This window comes from Salvia hispanica, chromosome 2 (assembly GCF_029641045.1).
Source record: "Salvia hispanica isolate PSC_SH4W2 chromosome 2, Shi_PSC_v1, whole genome shotgun sequence".
In the NCBI taxonomy this organism is placed as follows: Eukaryota; Viridiplantae; Streptophyta; class Magnoliopsida; order Lamiales; family Lamiaceae; genus Salvia; species Salvia hispanica.
In genome coordinates, this window is record NC_142693.1 from 48,353,951 (window position 1) to 48,373,921 (window position 19,971).

Sequence of the window (19,971 nt, forward strand, 5' to 3'; positions counted from 1 at the left end):
ATAAACTCAAAATCAATCTAATACGCCATATCATAGTAGAGTCTGGATTCTTCAATTTTAATTCCAAGAAACTATACATTATGATAAAATTATTGTCAATTTAGGAAGAGTTAGCGAGATTTGAACACTAACTATTGATTCTAGGGAAATATCAATCCGTCCCAAAAAAAATGTCACACTTTCCTTTTTAATTTGTCCCATAAAAGATGTTACATTTCCATTTTTAGAAAAAGTACCCTTTCACATTAATATAAAAATTATATTTTCTCTCTCCATCTAACACACAAAACAAAACCTCCTAAAATCCTGTGTCATCCCACAAGTGTGACATTTTTTGTGGGACGACGGGTTTAATTACACTTTGATTGGACCGGACACAAAAGTTGAGTGGAATGTTTATAAAAACATTCAAAATAATTGTCTAAAAATGATTTTTCACTAATTAATACATCAAAAATAAAATTTGAGTCATTAGATACCTTAGGTCTTGTTAACAATCATTGGAAATGAAAAACCAATATGCTTGGAAACCATGAACAATAACCATAAAATAGTATTCACTCCGTCCAATTTGATTGGGATATTTCTTTTGAGAATGAGAATTAAAAAGTTGTAATAAATGTGTTAAATAAAGATAAAATAAAATAGGAGAGAGAAAAAAAAAGTAGAAAAAAGAAAAAAATAAGAGTGATTAAATATTTTTTATTTTTTATCAAAACAAGAAATGACTCAACTTTAGTCGGGCATCCGAAAAGAAATACGATCAAACTTAGTTAAAACGGAGGGAGTATCGGTTTATTTTTAAAATGTTAAGCAATCTAAAAAAAATTGTATCACAATTTTGTGATAACTCATATCATATGAATTCAACAATACTATAACACAACTTATATCCAAAAATAAGACATAACATCTGATAATAAGATTTGGTTGTTTATATGATGTTCGTTTGCAGTGAACAAACATAAAAGCAAAATTTGAGGAGAACACAAAAGAGATCGATTTAATCAGCTCAATTTATCTTCCGTTTATGAATGATGGAGGAGATGTGTAGTTGGTGTATTCTCGTATATAAGTGCTGCATTTTTGTGTAGGCCATCCCAGCATAATCATCAATTTGGAGCTCATATCTTTCATAAACTGGTGGAACGGTAAGAACAAGGACAAGACCTGCAACGAGGCAAATTAATAGACCCATCATTTAAACATCCAACCCCTAAATTCAGTAATTTTTTCGAACTCGGTGACTTACTAATGTACGTTAGGATGAGGAAACTCGCGAGGCTCCCGATCACGGAGATCGTGACGAGCACAAGTACAAGTCTCACAAACGCCTTTGAATCTCTTCCGAGGGCAATGTCTTCCGATATGGAGAGTGATGTGTTTATGACATTGTGTATCAAAGTGGATGCTTCATTTACACTTTCTTGTGAGAGATGGAGATGAGGCAGTGGAGGAGGAGCTCTGTTAGATAAATCAAATATCAACACCAATATCTTATGGAATTAATAAATTACTTCCTCTGTTACAAGGAAGATGACCACCTCCATAAGCGGAGCGAGTATATTATATTCGCGTATCACTTGCGTTTGGGTCGGAATATTAATATTAAAATCTGTGCCCAAACCAAATAAAACTCTTATTGTAGAACGAAGAGAGTAATATTTTCAAAAAGTTACTCCCTTCGTTCCATGTTAATGGAATCGTTTTATTTTCTGCACTCATTTTAGAAAAAAAATAATAAATAGTTAAAGTGAAAAAAGAATAAAGTATGACTTTTCTCTACATTATTCTATCTCTTACTTTACTCTTTCTCCACATTAACTATTTACTACTCCCTCCATCCTATAAAAATATTGGCATGTGATGGCACAAGAATTAAGACAAAATTGAGAAAATAAAAGAGATGATGAGAATATTAGTTAAAGTAGTATTAGTGAAAGTAGAACCCATATTATTATTAGTATTTTAACAGTGGTATAAGTTGTAAAAACTAGATGTATTGGGGTAAAAAATTGAGATAACTTTCTATAAATGGAATATCCATATTTTTATGGGACGAACGAAAATGAAAAGTGAACATATTTTTATGGGACAGAGGGAATACTATTTTTCTAAATCGAGTGCAGAAAATGAAACGCTTCGATTAAGGTAGAACGGTGGAATATATTTTAATTAATCGGAAATGTTTGTAAAAGTATTATACAAATATATTTACGGTTAGGAATTTAAAAAAAAAGTAGTTTATAAAATATTAATAAATTTATTTTTAATTAAAAATATAGTACTATAAAATTTATATAAGTAACTTAGTAAACATTTAGATCACATAAATATTTCTTTTTGGACTCAAAAAGTAAGATTCAATATAGACTATAAAAAATGAGTATTTTAGGATAAAAAAGTAAGATGCAAAATAAATAAAAATTATTTTAACTTAAAATATATTTTAGGGCGAACTATTGCTAATTTTTCTTAATTCTTTATCAATATTGTATATTAAAAATGTCAACACGACAACATTAATATGTCAACACAAATTTAAATGACATACTTATGTCTTTGTGTTGAGATTTAAATATTGACGTCAAACTAAGGACATAAGTATGTCAACTGAATTTGTGTTGACATATTAACGTCGCTGTGTTGACATTTTTTAATACATTGCGTTAATGAGTTAGCAAGTTAGTAATTTAAGAAGAGTTAACAATTGATCACACATCATATGTGTAAACAAGTACAAATTTTGATCTCATAAAGTATTTTAGGATATATTTTGATAAAAAGAAGTTATATTAATTGATAAAAAACTTATAAAATAGGATGGATAAGAAAAAGAAAACAAAGACATGTTACTATATTTATTTATGGTTAAAGACTAAAATTTACAATTTTTCATTTACTATAAATAGAGACCACATTTGCTATAATTTTTGCATATAAAAAAATCTCATCTTTTCTCTGCATATAATCCTTCTTTTTTCAATTTCGTACTTCAATTATTGTAATTTATGTTTTTTATTTGTTTTTTTTATATAATTTTAGTTTGTTATATACTTTGCTTTTTTATAAGTTTTATTGTGCAATAATAAATATTTAATGTAATAATATTATTATCAAAAAATAATACTCCATCCGTTTCTTAAAAATAGAATATTTGAATGACACATGTTTAAATGCAAATTGGAAAAGTAAGACAGAGATAGAAATAAAAGTGTGTTAGTGTAAAATGAGTCATATGTCATTAAAAGAGAAATAAATTTCCTAAAAAGTAATGTTTTTATTTTTAGAGGATGAACAAAAAAGGAAAGAATTTCTATTTTTAGAGGATTGATGGAATATAATATTTTGGTTGGGTGGTCATCGATAAACAATAAAAAAATGATATAATTGGATTGAATGAATATTGGTGATGTGAAGGAGATAGAAATTAATTAAATATTAAAAAAGTGGATGATTGAGTTGGGTTGAGTGATAACTGATAAATATACTCTTATAAGTTGGTGAGCATTTTAATCCTTAAAAAATTGAAAAGAATTGTGAAAATACCTCAAATATAAATAAATACATTAAAAATACTATTCCCTTCATCAATCATTAGAAGCCCCAATTTGAGCTCGATAGTGAAAAAAGAAGCTAAGTGAAAATTTTAATGGAACGTGAGACCCATATTTATATACGAATTTTATAAAATAAAATGTGAGCGGATTGTATCAGTGGAATGTGATGTCTACTTAATAGTAGTATTAATAGTAAAAGTGAATCGGATCTTTTATTGTTAGATGCACTATAACGACAACTATAATGACAAATCAGGACTCCATAATTGTAAACATGCAATATACAAAGTTCGTATACTAATTCACTGTTTTTTATTACTAATAAAAATAAGAGGACTTAACTAACCTGTTCAAAATTGCAGCTGATTTTGCCCACAGGAAAAGTATTGTGAATAATAGCAAGAACACATTTGAGGTAAATGACAGAAGTGTATAACCGGAAATCTCAAACATCATCCAAGCAGCCAAAGTCACAATCAAAATTCCCCATGTTAGATCTCTCCTTCTCCATAGCATCACATCTGCAACTGTTTTTTAATATTTAAAAAGAAAAAAAAAAAAGCCAAACATTTTTCAGATTTAGTATTTTCATTTTGCTTCATTTTTCAGATGAGACCATTGACCAACAAAATGAAATAATTTTTCTGTGAGATCGAAATTAAGCATCAAGGTCAAGATAGAATGACAGTAATTCAAACAAATCAAATAAAATCCGTATAAAAAAGTAAATATGCAGATTTAAACCATTAAAAAACTCACCAAAACCTCCTCCAAGAATCTGATGAACAGTTCTCTGCTTTTTGAAAAACGATGAACCCATTTTCAAGAATCAGAATCAGAGAGAGCTATCAACTTATACTAGTGAATCCAGTTCTAGAAAATCAGAGATCAAGATTGGGGAGATAGGAAAAGAAGAGAAATAAAAATTGGATCCGTTGATTCTTTTTAAGTGAAAACTTGGTAGCCTGGAAAGTATTATTAATTATTTGGGCGAAGCCATATTTGTTTTTTAAAAAAAGTATTATTAAGTATTTTTCTTGTTGTTGTATATATGTGGAATAAAAGATTCTGACATGTGGGGTTGATAGTCCTCAAATTCCAGCTTGAAAGGTTCGAAAATTATTTCGCCACTGTTTTTTTCCCTTTTCCAATTACATAAAATAATAAAGTTTAATTATTTGATAAAGTTTCCATACCGAGAAGATTGAATATAGATACACAGATTTAGGGGGGCATGTGTGGTTGGTGTTTCTAATTTTCTCCTGTTTCCCACCGTTTGCTTTTGGTGTTTTTGAGGGTCGTGCACAGCAACGCAATACTATCTCTATCGATAAAATTGTAAATGACATAAATTTTAATGTAAAATTGATAAAGTAAAAAAGATAAAGGGAAAAGGTGATTGAAGTAATGTTAGTGGATCACAAATTTACATTTGTAAAATATGTAGAATTAGTATTTATTAAAATTTTCTATATTTAAAATTGATATAGTTTTGCCGGACAACCCTAAAATGATAATGACCATATTATATTAGAGGCAAATTGTAGTGTTTTTTTGTTTCTAACATCAACTGACCTAAATCTGGTGTCTATATAAACCAACTATTCCCCTTCGTCCATTAGAGCATCCACTATAATCGGCGAGCGACCGGCTAGCCGTTACCCGGCGCTAGCCGGTCAGCTCGCCGAACCATTGCAACCGGCGAGCGCAGAATCGGCGCCGATTCTCGGGCATTGGCCATGCGCTCGCCGATCCGCTCGCCGCCATTGTAGGCTGGCGATCGGCCAACGCTATTTTTTTTTAATTAAATTTTTGAAACACTATATATACGCGATTTTCACGTCATTTTCATTCGCACCACTTGTTTTAACGAGTTTTCTCTCTCTCTTAATTTCTGTACAAGAGAAATAGCGCGAAATGGATCACAACAACGAGTCTACTCCAGCGACCTGCGGGAATCAAACTCCCACAGTACCCGCGGGAGCAGGATGGGGGCAGATGGGCAGCGGGTACTGCAGCATGTACCCTTGGCAACAGATGATGCTGCAGGGCGGTGGGCGGGGGTAGCCCGTGATGCGGGGGGGGGGGGGGGGGGGGGGAGGACAATGTGTATCGCCCCACTCTTGATTTTTTGACTGCGTCTTCCCACACATCGACCCCAGTGGTCAGTTTACTGGAGATGACACCTTCTCCATAGAGGAGTTGTTGGTACCGGGTGTTCGATACGAAGACACTCCCATTCAGATAGAGGGAGTAGGTCAGGGGCGGGGGCAAGGTCGGGGAGCACCGAAGAAGAAGAAGAAGGGGAAAAAGGTGGTACGCGAGTCGTCGCAGCCGGCTGGTGACGACAAGTGTACGGAGGAAGTGGACGGATGATGAGAACGTCGCACTGTCCAAGGCTTGGGTGTCTGTTTGTGACGATCCCCTCGTTTCGAACAATCAGAGGATCAACATGTGGGCTAAAATTGCAGCAGCCTACCGGAGGAATTGTCCGCATGGGAAGGCATACACCGGGGAGGAGTGCCGGAAGGGGTGGGAGCGAATCAGGGCTGCGGTCTCCCGATTTGAGGGCTTGTACACGCAGGAGGATAGCAGAGAAAGCATTCCCCGTGCCGGGGCTGTATAAGGAATTCACCTACTGGAACTGCTATCTGGTGCTAATGGATTCCGAGAAGTTTTGGGCGGGTGTCGATGCTGGCTGGCCGAAGAAGCAGCGGCTGAACTATGCCGGTGATTACAGCGACAGCAGCGGCGGTTCCCACGACCTCCCCGAGGATGTTCCAGAGGAGCCGTCCCCTCCATCCTTCGCTCGCCGCACTCGCCCGATTGGTCAGGGGAGGGTGCAACGAGCAGTGAGGGGAGTCGTCCAGGGTCCCAGGAGGTCCAAACAGATGCACAAGATCTTGGCCGAATGGAGGGAGGCAACTGACCCCGTGGAGAAGAGGTTTCTTCACTCAATGCTCGAGAGTATGCGGGTTGATTTGGATACCTTCGCGGCACAGTTGGGTGGATCAAACGCGGGCTCAGATGCCAGGGGTGCAGCCGGTGGCGGCGGGGATGGCAGCGAGGACGATGGAGACGGCAACGAGGAGTAGAGTGGGGCGGTGTCTCGTGTGTGGAAGCCCGATTTTTTTTTTTATTTTTAGTTAATGTAATTTTTTTTATTTAAATAAAATTAACGAATTTTCCCGTATATGTGTCGTAAATTTAATTCCATATTTTGTGTTTAATTCCGTAAATTCCGGTGTAATTGCCTCTCGTAGTGACTGCTTTGATGGATAAAGTTTTTACAGTTTCCTTTACATAAAAATACACAAACCATTCAACACTGATGAGGATCACTTCTATCTTAAACCATGACAACTCTCATTCATTCCTTTCCTCACTGATCTTATTCTCTTTTTCTGAGGAACTTGGTTGCGTTTCACTAGTAGAAGTTGTCGTTGCCGGAGAGGATTCTATCAGACTGGCAGCTATTGCAGCTTTCAAATCCTCATCATACTTCATGTGTGGATCAGAAAGCTGCTGCTGCTCAGTTCCTTTTTGTGTTCTTAATGCAGTGTTGCATGATTTGGTGATCCGCTCAGCGTCCTCGGGTAAAATCCACTGCCCGAAGACATTGGAGGCCTCGGAGGATGCTACAGGGCACTCCTTTGGGAAATTTCCTCTTACCAGAGAAATGTTCCACCCGAAGCCCTTCAGTGAGTTGAGGTAGGCTGAAAGGTAAAACTTTGAGAGGTGCTCTGGTGCGGGATAGAGGCCGTCGAAATTGTACCACTCACTGTTAACTTTCCGGATACCGAACCAATGGTCCTGTAGGTGACAAATAAATGCATTTTCCCTCTCAGGATCTATCTGAGCTGGCTCGGCAACATGGCTATTGATCGGAATGACTTGCAAATCCCACACTTCCAAAGCTTTCTGTAGAACTTATAGATCAAATAATCAGTTCTAGCATCTGTGAACAATAAATACTCCATACAAGTCTGAAGTCTAAAGCCTGAAGTTATCTTCTTGGAGTCTAAGGTTACATGTTCTAGTTTAGAACGGAAGAAACATTCACTCATGGATCATCGTTGTCAACATTTCTCTAATTGATTATTTAACACAATGGACTGTATGAACTCATTCCTAAGCACAAAGCAGAAAGTGAGTAGCGCATATACCAAATCCATGCCATTCATCATATAACTCGAAGCTTCTTCTTCATTACAAAAGCGTAACAATCAATTCTATCTCTTCATCACTCTAGAAGATCAAAGAAACAAACAAACAGAAAAGCGTGTTGAGAGTGATGTAGAAAACACCACATTGCACTAGAAAAGTAGTTTTCCAAATTAGAAACCATAACAGCTAGAGCGCCATAAATATCACCCGAGCTTGTACGTATAAAACAGCAAAACCGCAGCCAGAATGGGAAGCTACCGCTCTGTAATTTCATTAATGAAAGGGCTTCCTCCAAGATATCTCATAATCCCATCCGAACAGAATGAATCAAATGTAACAAAGTAGGTCCTACAAAATCAGCCGGACACTGCAAATTAAGTATATAACCCGAAAGTAAACAATAATCTACACAAGCATTTCATAGCATTATGCTACTTGCTGGGGCCTAATATACAATCTCAAATAAAATGGAAACTCTATATATTTTACAAACTCCAAAATCCTCAACACACAACAACACAGTGTCAATAAATGTCATGACATTGTAAAATTTTTTAAGATTTTGATTTCAACCAGTTGATGTTATTTTGTCATTTGTTACAATATTTAGAATTGGCATTTGATTATATTCCCTCAACTATAAAACCCTCATATTTCATCTAAAGAACAGTCCAAGTTTAAACCTGAAGCGCAGATCAAAGCAAATTCCATTCGTAATCAAACGTGTTTTTCAGCCAATTGAAAACGAAAATATGAAGATTCGAGCTTTAAACAAGTCAGACCTGGATGCTGAAGTCGCCGTCGAAAGAGAGTTGGGGGAGAAAATCTACGGTAATGGCACCGAGCATCATCTGGCGCTCCGTGCGATCCGGATCGGATGCCAACGCCGCCAAATCGTTCTCCGAGGAGAAGAAAGGGCCCTGCAATGCACCGCGCACAGCTTCAACTCTTGTACCTCGTGGTACAACATTCCCCCATTACATGCCCCTCGCTCAGCTTTGCTGCTCATCGTCTAACTCTTTTTCTCTCTAAAACGCCAATTTCCCACATATATGATACACGTACAACTACTAGAATACTATTCTATTCTTTTTTTCTTTTTCTAATAATAACTATCACCTGTACATATATAATATACACAAAATTTTAATTCTTATATTTATTTCTATTTTCTATTATTTTATAAATTTGGGGTATTACATTGGACCTTCAAAATTTGTGTTTGATTAATGCATATTAGGGTTGAATCAGTGGTTTGGGTGAGACTTATATCAACTTCCTAGTGAGCGATGCGGACAAACCTCGGTATAGGACGCGGAAAGGGAAAATAGCTACCAACGTTCTTGTTGCTTGTGACAGGCAAATGCACTTCATTTATGCCTTACCCGAATGGGAAGGTTCAGTCGGGGATTCACGAGTACTTAGGGACACTTTTTGCAGGGAATATGGCTTGAAACGTCTTCATCAAAAACATATTTCATTAGATTTCAAATATTTTTTTTTCAATTGGCTCGATTAAATGGAAATTACTTTCAAAATTTCCGCATGGAATTAATATTTGTGTGAAAACGGTTTTGCTTATGGTGAGGGTTTTGTGATACCGTACAAGGGTGTGCACTACCATCTCAGGGAGTGGATAGTCAGGTCACAACGCCCTCAGAATGCTATTGAGTTGTTTAATTTAAGACATACTAAGGCACGCAATGTAATTGAACGTGCCTTCACGGTCTTAAAAATGTGATAGGAAATCCTTTGTAGGGCATCCTTTTACCCAATTAAGATCCAAATCTGATTAATTATGGCTTGCATCCTTCTCCATAATTTCATCCGAGAAGAGATAACCAAAGACCCTATCAAACTAGCTCGATGCCATACCTGATCCCATCCCCTTGGAGGATAACCGGGATGTGGAGTATGTTGGTGACGTTGAACCTTCAACTGAGTGGACACAAATGCAAGTTGAGATGGAAAATTCTATGTGGTTACATGTTAGTGCTTGTTGACAATCCTATTACTTAGATTATTTGCATTGTGTATGCACAAACAAATATGATATGTGAAACTGCTATTGTCTAATGTCTTCTTATATTTCTATGTTGTTCTTATTCCTCATATGCTTAGGCTAATAGAGGTGGTAACTGACACAACAACCCTAAGTACTAGGTAGTTGGTTAAGATTAATGGTCACTATTGCTTTTACCTTTTGTCTAGTCCAAATTTAGTAAGTTTCAGTTTGTTGCTTTTCTTTCCAGGTGCACCAGTAGTTAATGTTCACACGATTTCAGATCATTATTTCAAGTAATGATTTAGTTTAAGTCAGCCAGACCTCTTGGCTAAGTTAAATACAAAATCTGTTTTTCTTCAAGTTAATAGTAGTTAGTCTCAACACTATAAAGCGTGGTAGCAAACCAACCCTTTCAAGATGTCATTGCAATTGTACACGTCACATCCATCTCCGTGGGATCGATCCTTATTCCGCTGTACTAGCCAGTAGAATTGGGTTGAGATTTTTGATATCAAATTTTAGACACAAATCCACGCATGCAAGACTAGGTATAGGTACCCTTCTAGCCAAGTTGAAGCATTGCACACACAAGAGTATTTATAAATGCACTAGCACGAAACCTGGATCGTCTGTTTTTACTTTTACAAGTGCCCATGAAAAGGGAACCACCCAGGGGCTTTATGTGGTGTGATGATTATCACAATTCTAATACAACTTTATGGGTGACATCTTTAGTTTTAGATAAAAAATATCACCCAAAGAACTATCATGGTCGATGCGAGGTGGATAAATTTGGATGTTTTCCTTCTGTTCATGATTCGAGCGTGCCTACCAGACGCTACGATGCACACAAGGTTTTCCATATTATCCTCGCCTGTATGGGGATCGTGTTGTTTCTATTCGGTGAAATTGTAGGGAAGCTACTGTAATTCCGTATGATAGGATCGCGTAATGCTTATGTTTATGTCTAATGTTGGTTGTTGGTTACTTCTGATGGTCTTCAACTAATTTTGTGTTCCTTTTTTTGTGATTGAATGTGTAATGAACCACTTGATTACTTTGGAAAAGTGTATGACTACGGTTATGTTTCAAGATGGATAGATGATTATTAAAATTCTATAGTATGTATGAACAACCTGAAATATATGTAGCTGACATCTCCATTAAAGAAAAATGAGAACAAGTAACTGCTGAAAATTAGTGAAAAAAAGTAAGGAAATGAGAGAAATACAGAGAAAGTATTATTGTGGAACTAAAGAAGAAGAATAAAATTGAGGATAAAGTTTAATCCAAGAAGAGAGCTTGGGAAAGAGTTATAGAATGAGGAAAGAGAATTGTGGAAGAAGATAGGGCATTGTTGTTTTGCAGCATTGAATTTTTATTACTACTATTCATTTTTTAATTTAATTTATAGTGATAAATAGTGTACCATGCTATCACCATATTCTAGGCCATGTGCTTATAATACCCCATGAAACAAGCCACTATATTATTTTTGTTCCAACTTATAGCATGTGACTGCCGACTACTACAATTAAATGTCTTATATTGACTCGTACTAGGTTTTAAGAAATTTACAAAACAACCAAATCCTAATACATATTTATGAGCACTTATTGGAATCAATCACCCCATATCTCCTTGGTAGTTGGCTGTCAAGTCACGTTATTAATACACTATAATAACCCTATAGACAATGTCAATGAAAAGGATAACTCCTTGCAATTGAACACCAAAAATTTCATAGCTTTGGTCTTGATTATTTACCCAAATATGGTTCTCCTCATCCCTCACCAAAGTTCTTTCCTTTACACAGAAAATTGGACTCTAACTCTTGACTCCACACTAGTTTAGATGTTGATGGGGCTGGAAAAGAAACACGGGTGGGACGACACTATTTTTCCATGCTATTTCTTTGTGGACGCACAAGGTTTCATCGTGGAGGAGCTTGGATATGTGTTCAAGTGGGAGAAATTGTATGATCGACTACATTTTCTAGAACTTCGCTACACATCGTTTAATACCGTCCATGATGTGCAAGGTATTCTATGGAACCGTGACGAAAACTCAAAGGTGATAGTCGATCATCACTTGGATCCTCTGATGAATGTAACCTCGACTCTTGTTATATAATCATTTGATCTCATTTTCATGACATTTACTAATATTTGTTCTAATTTTGTCGTAATAAATGAACCCATTGACAACTCCTTATAACCAGCGAGGTGAACCAGCGTACAATGAGTTGATGATGATATTTGGGTTCAATAAGATGAAAGAAGTGAAGGGGCACACTGTGATCAACATATCTGATTCTCCCTCACCACCCATGATGGAGAAACTCAAAGCGTGCATGTCACCCCTGCTCGGCGTAAGTTATTTGATGAAGATGACATCCCATGGGACATGCAATCAACCAATGAAAAGGTTGATCACTTCTACAAAGTGAGCCCCGGTGGTGGATTAGTTCTCTAGCATAAAACAGTCATGTCGTCTCGCCCACTGCCAAAACTATCTCACCCATTATCTTCCCCTAATGGTAGCTTCTCGGCATCTTATACCCTCCCCCCGATGTGGTGGCGGACGCAGAATAAGTAGGGAGGAATAACAATCGACAGGAGATGTGTATTTTGTGTTGTTGTTTTAGTTGTTTCTAAGAATTTGTTTTATCTATGTTCTAGCATGGTATATCTCCTCGTCGTAGCAGTTATACCCAAGATGGGGATGCGAGCCGGGATGTTCCTCTTCCTAAATTCTCCATTGATGGGGTTAGCCTCAATGGCCCTTCGGTGCGCCGGGGTGTTGAGCTTCCAATTAACTTGGTTTGCCCAAACGTCGACCTTATGGGAACGGGGAAGTGATCCCCCGCCACTTGTAGGAAAAATCCTTGCCCCCAATAGTCGGTCTTCAATAGCCCCACTGAAAATAGCACCTCATAGGTGATAAAGCGCTCACCGCCATCTTCCGTCAAACCGATGAAAAAAACCTCCAAATGCTCGGCGATTGCCGTGATCAACCCCCCACAACATATAACGCCGCCATCCTTCTTCGTGATCCGGTCCACATAGATAGTAAAAAGGGTTCCATAGTCGAATCCCTTCTTGTTGAGGAGGCACCAAATCACATTCAACTCCGTTTGGGAGATACTTCCCCCGTCGACCCTAGCAAACATAAGTTGGGTCATGGCTCGGTGGAGGTACTGCAAAACCGGGTTGCGGATTGAGGAAGACTTGGCATAGCCCGCGGCGTGCTCGTGCTCATTCGTCATCGCACCCCAAACCTCATCAAAGTCATAATCATTGTCGGTCTCGGGGTTGGGGTCGAAGCAATGGAAGATTCCGCAAAGATCCTCTATGGTGAGTGAGTGCCATCGGTTGCCTAGGCGGAAATCGATGCTAAGAGGGATGTTTTGCCGGCGATCCTTTGTGATATTCAACGAGCTTAGGAACTCGAGAGTATACTTCCTAAATGAAGGCCACTTCCTCTCAAATATGTACCGAAGGCCGTTCCCGTCACCTACATCACATAATGCCCAAAAGTCCTCCGCGATCCCCAAAGTTTGAAGAGGGAAATCGTGGGGGTATCTTGAGGGCGCCGTGTTGGGGTTTGGTGCCCCTTGCACAGCGGAAGACTTGTACAAAACAAATAAATCAGATACGGATCTATTTGACTGATTATGCGATTAATCAATTCACATGTTAAATAGATAATTGCATGCTAGAACGCAAATAATTCATGCTCTAAGAAAGTAAATCCTAAAACATGAATTCTACGGTTTAGGGTTACCGATTTGATTCTCCAAAGAATCGTCGATTGCTCGCGCCTTCTCCACGTGATGATCTTCAATACTAGACCACGGATCTTCTCTCTGGTTCCCGAACTGTATCTCGATATCAGGGTGGGCTGATCTTATCAAAACACTAGGACTCGAATAAAGAAGACAGAAGAAATCATTTTGGGAAAAGGAGTGGAATTCGAAAATTCCTACAGCTGATGGGGCTGATATTTTCGAAAATTTCAGTAATGAAAATTGTGATTATTCTGTCTCCTTTATTCTCCTATTTATATTAAGTTCCTTTTGGGCCCAGACAGGGATCTATGGAAGGTTTTGGATATGGGCTCGCCCAATTAGCTTTTTACTAATTAAATTGAACCCACAATTTAATACAAGCTTATATTGGAATATTACGAGCAGCCACTACAGAAGTAATATTGAACTCTCCCCATCCAAATCCGAAATTACAAGTAATCCGGGTTTCCACTTTTATTATTTATTTCCCGCGCTTAAGATATAAATGTCCATTAATTAATTAATGTCTGCTATGGACTTAATTAATTAATATCTTATTAATTCCAAGAGTGGACTTAGCAAGAATCATTTATTTATTATTCATAGAGTAATAAAACTCCAACTGGCCAGTTTTCCGAATAATAAAACCTTGTTCGAGCTCCTCTTGAGGACATTATCAAACGAGACTCACCTCGTGCACGTTTCAACATAATAGCAATCCTAGCACCGCTAGATATTAATCACCACTACCCAGTATATCAGGATTATTGGGTTGCGAAAAACCCGCACCATTTGATAAGTCAAAGTAGTGCATAATCAATACCGTATGCTCAATGCTAACATATGTAGATTAAGAAATAATATTTTATCAAGACCTAGTCTTTCAGTAGATAGCATAAAGACACGTCTTGCTGTTAGATCCGTTCAGTGCTATACCACACCAATGTCAAATTATTTCAGTAAGGCTTAGAAATATGCGGACTGACATTGCAACCTTTCACGATAGGTAGCCAAAGCCTATCTAGGTTGTGAAATTCTTCTTTTTCTTTTGCAAAGCATTGCATAGATCTGACCGTGTTACCTTAAAGTGGACGACGCCCACAACCGGTCTACTAAGCAAAAGACTTAGACTTTGTTTACTTCTTATGCATTTAAATGTTTGTAAAACATCTTATAAATGCACAAGCAAACACAATGTAATAATAATAGTGATTCTATTCGTGCGAGACTGCTCGAATAATACTGAATCAGGTTAAAAGTGGATTATAGAGTTTTACGTATACAAGCAAGATTCTATTCGAGCGAAACTTGCTCGAAACATGCTTTTCAGTATACCCACTGCCAAAAATTCTCCCACTTATACACAAAGCAGGTATTGATACTAGATATATCGAACTACCATTCATTTCACTAAGTGAAAGAAAAATCTGCTTGGTAGTTCTCTGATTATATCTTTGTCACCATAATGTCTTTGCTGCGTACTTGATCTTTAATTAATTTCATCCCCATATGTGATTGCTTAGCTTAATAAACTCGTGTGTCCTTTGAGTTAGCCTTCACTAGAGTAATTAAATATAATACTTATAGGCATACTCAAACTTACGATTAAAGCTATTAGGAAGATATTCCTAAGGTAAACACATAATCAGAGGATAACTTACTCGATCACTGATTAGTAATAAAACTAAGACAGTGTAACCCCAAGGACATTACATGAATGACTGGTAAACTAGAATATAATTACTAGTCTTTCTCAAGCACTAGGGTATATTCATTACCTCAATCAAAATCCTTTGCCATGGTTAATATGATATATACTTGCTATGCATAAGCACAACTAATATCAAACTTAGTACACATTATAGCATACATGAGACAACTATCTCCGAAACTAGTCTCATAATTCTTGATCTCACAAGCGTCAAACGACACTTGACTAGAGACAAGACAATTCCATCTTGAGAGGTATAAACCTTTTCATGGAATTTCTAATGCTTAAATGTTCCAAGCAATGTGTAGATATAGGATTCCTAAGAGAATGTCAACATTCTTTCTAGCGATCTTAAAAGGACTTAGATGCTAAGAATGTAATTAGTTTCTCTTAAATCATTTATCTTAAACTGGGTAGACAACCAGTTTCCTACGCCAGATGCCAGTCTTAGTTGTTTGCAACTTTTGTAGATTTCATCATCGTAGAGTACCAATAATACCATACATAATGCACTTTCAACTTTCTTGTGCTTACAACACTGTTAAGGACATAAGTCAAATTCCAAATATTTGATAATTTTGATTAAACACATATACTCTGATTTAGATGCTTGCCTAAGACCACGAAGGTCTATATAAGCTTCCAATCATGCGTTTCTTGCCCTTAATTACATATCCCATTAGAATGTTCTAGTAGATGATTTCCTCAAGACTTCTATTTATAGAAGGCTGTCTTGACAATCATAATACATACATTCTAATTTATGTAAGTTCTAATAGACAATAGGATCAAATAAATCCTGGCACAACGATAGCGAGAAGATAATTCTCTTTGGGCATAACCCATTGTCATTGTCTAGCCATTTGAGATCCACATTTACACTTGCAAAGATACTTGCTCCCACTGATTGACACAGCCTGTAGGTAGTATTGCAAGTCTTGTAAAACATGTTGTCTATCTTAGATTGTAATATGGAATCTATCACCTGTTCAAAGATGATTATCCAAATTAACCAATACTACATTGTAGTTAAAGGGATTATGTTCAAGTTAATCTAAGACCGAGTCTTACGACACTCTTAGACCCAAGAACTTGTTGTGTTCCAGTGGAACGCTCCCACTACGATATGGTTCTTACAATCTTAGGTACTGAAGTTGATTTTATTAGTGCAAAAGTTTCTAATGGTATGACTTCTTGGTAATGTGGAATATCTGATATCTCTCTCTTTATTTTGAGAGTTATCACGTTGTTAGGCTTGTAGTTCATATCTTGATCTTCATACAAGAATTATATCTTTGAAGATTACAGAACTTATAACAATACATCATTTGGGACAAACCTTAAAACATGCCTCAGTACTCAACTCCAATTTCTTGGACACTTTTCCAACACGTGTTGGAACAACATTACACCTTGAGATGTGCTAGACTAGAGTCGCTCTAGTCCACAACTCGTGTTTTGTAGAAGGTACTGATGTTGGTAGTTTCTTTAATGTTTATCCCATCAATGATAAGATTTTAATGAGTACAACTCATCACTTAATCAAACTTGTCTTAGAAAGACTTTGATTCCTTCTTACATAACTATCTCATTCATTAGGTGAATGCTTGGATTCGTTAATGGAGATTAGACTCCCACTACTGATCATAACCCTTTGCTCGTCTTCTTATGGTGTAAACCATTAAGACTCGCTAGTCTTTCTATATTGCACTTCTATAAGTATTCTGAATCAAACGATTCTAACTCATAGTGCATCAAACAGACTTTCTCAACTGTCAAGCTATTTAACGAAATGTTAAAATCTTGATAGTCTAGATCAGTTCAAACAATTTCTAAGTATTTTCTTGGCCTTAAGGCTAAGAGCCATAAATACTTTATCATTCAATGATTAAGAAGTTGATGTGTTGTTGAATACTCAACCTTGTCGCACTTATATTATTTTAATACTATGATGCCCTAAGCATCAACCATAAAATAATAGTTGAGCATTAATAGCTCCCACTGCAACAAAAACCTAACTGGATCAAGATCTCTTATTTAGAAGTTGCATTGTCATGTAAGTCATTGTCCTTCTATAAAATAGGTCAATCCAACTCACAAAGCATCTTTACTCGCTTTAAACAAACTTCGATGACAATCCAGGCTCTCCCATTTCCATATCTAGTCTTTTGTTCAAATGAACTAGGACTTAAGAAAAATGCAGCCTTTATGAATTCGTCATCTATCATGTTGCTTTCCTCTAATAGTAACACAACGACTATTATTCTGAAGATTTTCTACTTTTCAGTTAAACCTTCTTATAGTCATTTCTTGTTACTTTAGGCGATGACTTATGTCAGAAACTATTTGAGTGATCAAAAGATCCTCAAAACATTCTGTCACTTAGGATATTCCAATCGAATCATCTTGACAGATTCTATTGATATCCATCTTTCATCGTCATTAACCAAGACTTGTCGAGCTACTTAAAGGAAAATAGCTTGACCTTATTCCTCAAAGAGCTTGTCAAGTACATGCATAATGCATTCTCGAACATTCTTCGTGGAATTATGTCGAGGAAATGGAGGACATGAATCATTGAGTATAAACTCCAAGCTTTCAGCGATGAGAATCTTATCCACTTTCGTTTCCGGTCTACATAATTTAGGCATTCGAGTTTTCTTTCTTTAAGGATCGCAGACAAATATTAAATGACATTATGAAGATTTGGCAAATAAACTTATTATCACATACTCATGCTCAATACATAATCACCAATAACCACAAAACAATTATGTATCTTACAACTGCAAAATTAATAAATTGTATCCTCCTCTGGAGGTTAATACGCATTAAAATTTTTGACAATTTTACTGGTCACAACACCGACGCATCAATAGCTTCCTCCTCTGGAGGTTGACACGCCTAATGCTGCCTAAGCACGACCATCAGATTTAGCATTACAGAATTTTATTTCTACAACACACTCCCATAACAATGTTCATGTGTTGATAACAAAATCAAGCTATCTCATAAATTCTGATTGAACCCTGAAACTCGCAGTTCCTTAGGATTATTGTCCCCACTCTGCAGGTGGCAATAATATTGGGAACCACTTTCTAGTTCATTCTATTTATTATGTGAGAAGTCCACCCTTATGAACTTACTGTTTTCGTAGGATTATTGTCCCTACTCTGTAGGTGGCGATAATATTAGAAAATCAGCTTCACAAAATTTTGCAGTCCAACCGATGGAGACCATATACAACGCACTTGTTGTAATCATCACTTAGATATTTTTATATGGTTTTTGCATAATTATCACATAAGCAGATAAAACAGATAATCCACTTAAAATAGATGAACACCAAATAAACAGATAAATCCATTTAATGCATGGTATTTAAACACACTGGATAATTAACGACAATTATTTAATCTAGTCAAGGGAGAATCAATTAAATAATTAAGTTTTATATTGGATCATAATTATCCAATTACTGATAAGATTTATCAAGATAGAGTTAACTATCTAAATCCATTTAGGATTATTCCAGATTTTATTTCGATAAAATCAAATCCTACAATTCAAGATAACGTTGATCTAGGATTATCATTATTTAAATCGTACTAGGATATTACTAGATAGAAACACTTCCATCATAATCCTTAAGATAAATAAAATCCAATCAACCAAGATTCATACAAATCTTGATTCTATTTAGAATAGACATCCAGAATATATCAAACATTTCTTAGGATTTCTTAGATAAATAAATTTATCTAAATCCAATTAAATAAGGATTTCTTATATATCATCTTTATCCTAATCTATCTAGGATATACATCCAAAAGATAAGGATAATTTGGATTAATACTTATTTTAATCCATCTAAGATTTGTCTTAATAGAATTAAATCTATTCAAATCCATAGGATAAAATAAATCAATATTAATATTAATCCTAATCCATCTAGGATTTAACTTGGAGTAAATCCATATAAATCCATAGAATTAAATAATATTATATTATAATTATTCAAATCTATCCAAGATTTATCTAGGAACAAATCCATATAAATCTATAAAATAAGAATAAAATATTATACCATTCCTATCCAAATCCATCTAGAATTTATCTATGAATAAATTCATATAAATTCTTAGATAAGAAAAAAGTATAATATTATCATTATCTAAATCCAACTAGGATTTGTCTAGGGATAAATCCACATTAATCCTTAGGATATAGATAAATATTAGATTGTCATTATCCTAATTTAACTAGGATTTTCGTCTAGGAATTAAATCCCTACAATTCCTTAAAATAAGGATAAAATCTATAATTAATCCATGATTTAATACAAAATCAAATCTTATATAATAAATATAAAATCCACAAGATATATTCAAATCTTATTTCCAAATTAATCTTGAATAATTTCCAAAATTGAATCCAAAGATATGGAAATCCTAATCAATTTTGGAAAGCGAAGTCACGAGACGAGGTAATGCGACGTCGCGCGGGTGGAACCCGCGCGAGCGTCGCACATAGGACGAAAAACCCTAATTTCATCCGTTGATGGGGTTGCTCACGGAGGGACACAGCTGCTGCCCGACGTCGATGCTGCTGCGTCGTCTCCGACACTGCTGCTGCATCATCATCGCTGCTATGTGTCGCCTCCGACACCCCGCTAGGCACCGCAGCTACGGTGTAGTCGCTGCCTCTGCACCGCCGGACTCGCACTGCTCCGCTGCAG

General features: G+C 36.2%; 1 protein-coding gene and 1 pseudogene across 2 annotated transcripts; both read right to left on the bottom strand.

Annotated features, from left to right (window-relative positions):
- Nucleotides 1–856: 856 nt before the first annotated feature.
- LOC125216480 (reticulon-like protein B12) lies at nt 857–4,545 on the bottom strand. Of its 2 annotated transcripts, none has more exons than XM_048118207.2 (4): nt 4,320–4,545; nt 3,907–4,081; nt 1,253–1,464; nt 857–1,170 (listed from the first exon to the last, which is right to left on the bottom strand). In XM_048118207.2, exons 1-4 carry the CDS (start codon nt 4,378–4,380, stop codon nt 1,013–1,015), a joined length of 606 nt encoding a protein of 201 aa, XP_047974164.1. In that variant the 5' UTR covers nt 4,381–4,545; the 3' UTR covers nt 857–1,012. The 2 variants fall into 2 exon arrangements, with proteins under 2 accessions (XP_047974164.1, XP_047974155.1); XM_048118198.2 differs by having other exon boundaries at nt 3,907–4,087; nt 4,320–4,541.
- A 2,381-nt stretch (nt 4,546–6,926) lies between these two features.
- Nucleotides 6,927–8,736, bottom strand: LOC148932582 (ataxin-3 homolog pseudogene; annotated as a pseudogene).
- Nucleotides 8,737–19,971: the final 11,235 nt, after the last annotated feature.

Excerpts from the sequence above, each read along its gene's own strand:
- LOC125216480 (XM_048118198.2), bottom strand. The coding sequence starts at position 4,380 with ATGGGTTCATCGTTTTTCAAAAAGCAGAGAACTGTTCATCAGATTCTT. Across the intron at positions 1,465-3,906 it reads TCAGCTGCAATTTTGAACAG|AGCTCCTCCTCCACTGCCTC; the intron begins GTTAGTTAAGTC and ends TTTATCTAACAG. Across the intron at positions 1,171-1,252 it reads CCTCATCCTAACGTACATTA|GTCTTGTCCTTGTTCTTACC; the intron begins GTAAGTCACCGA and ends GCCTCGTTGCAG.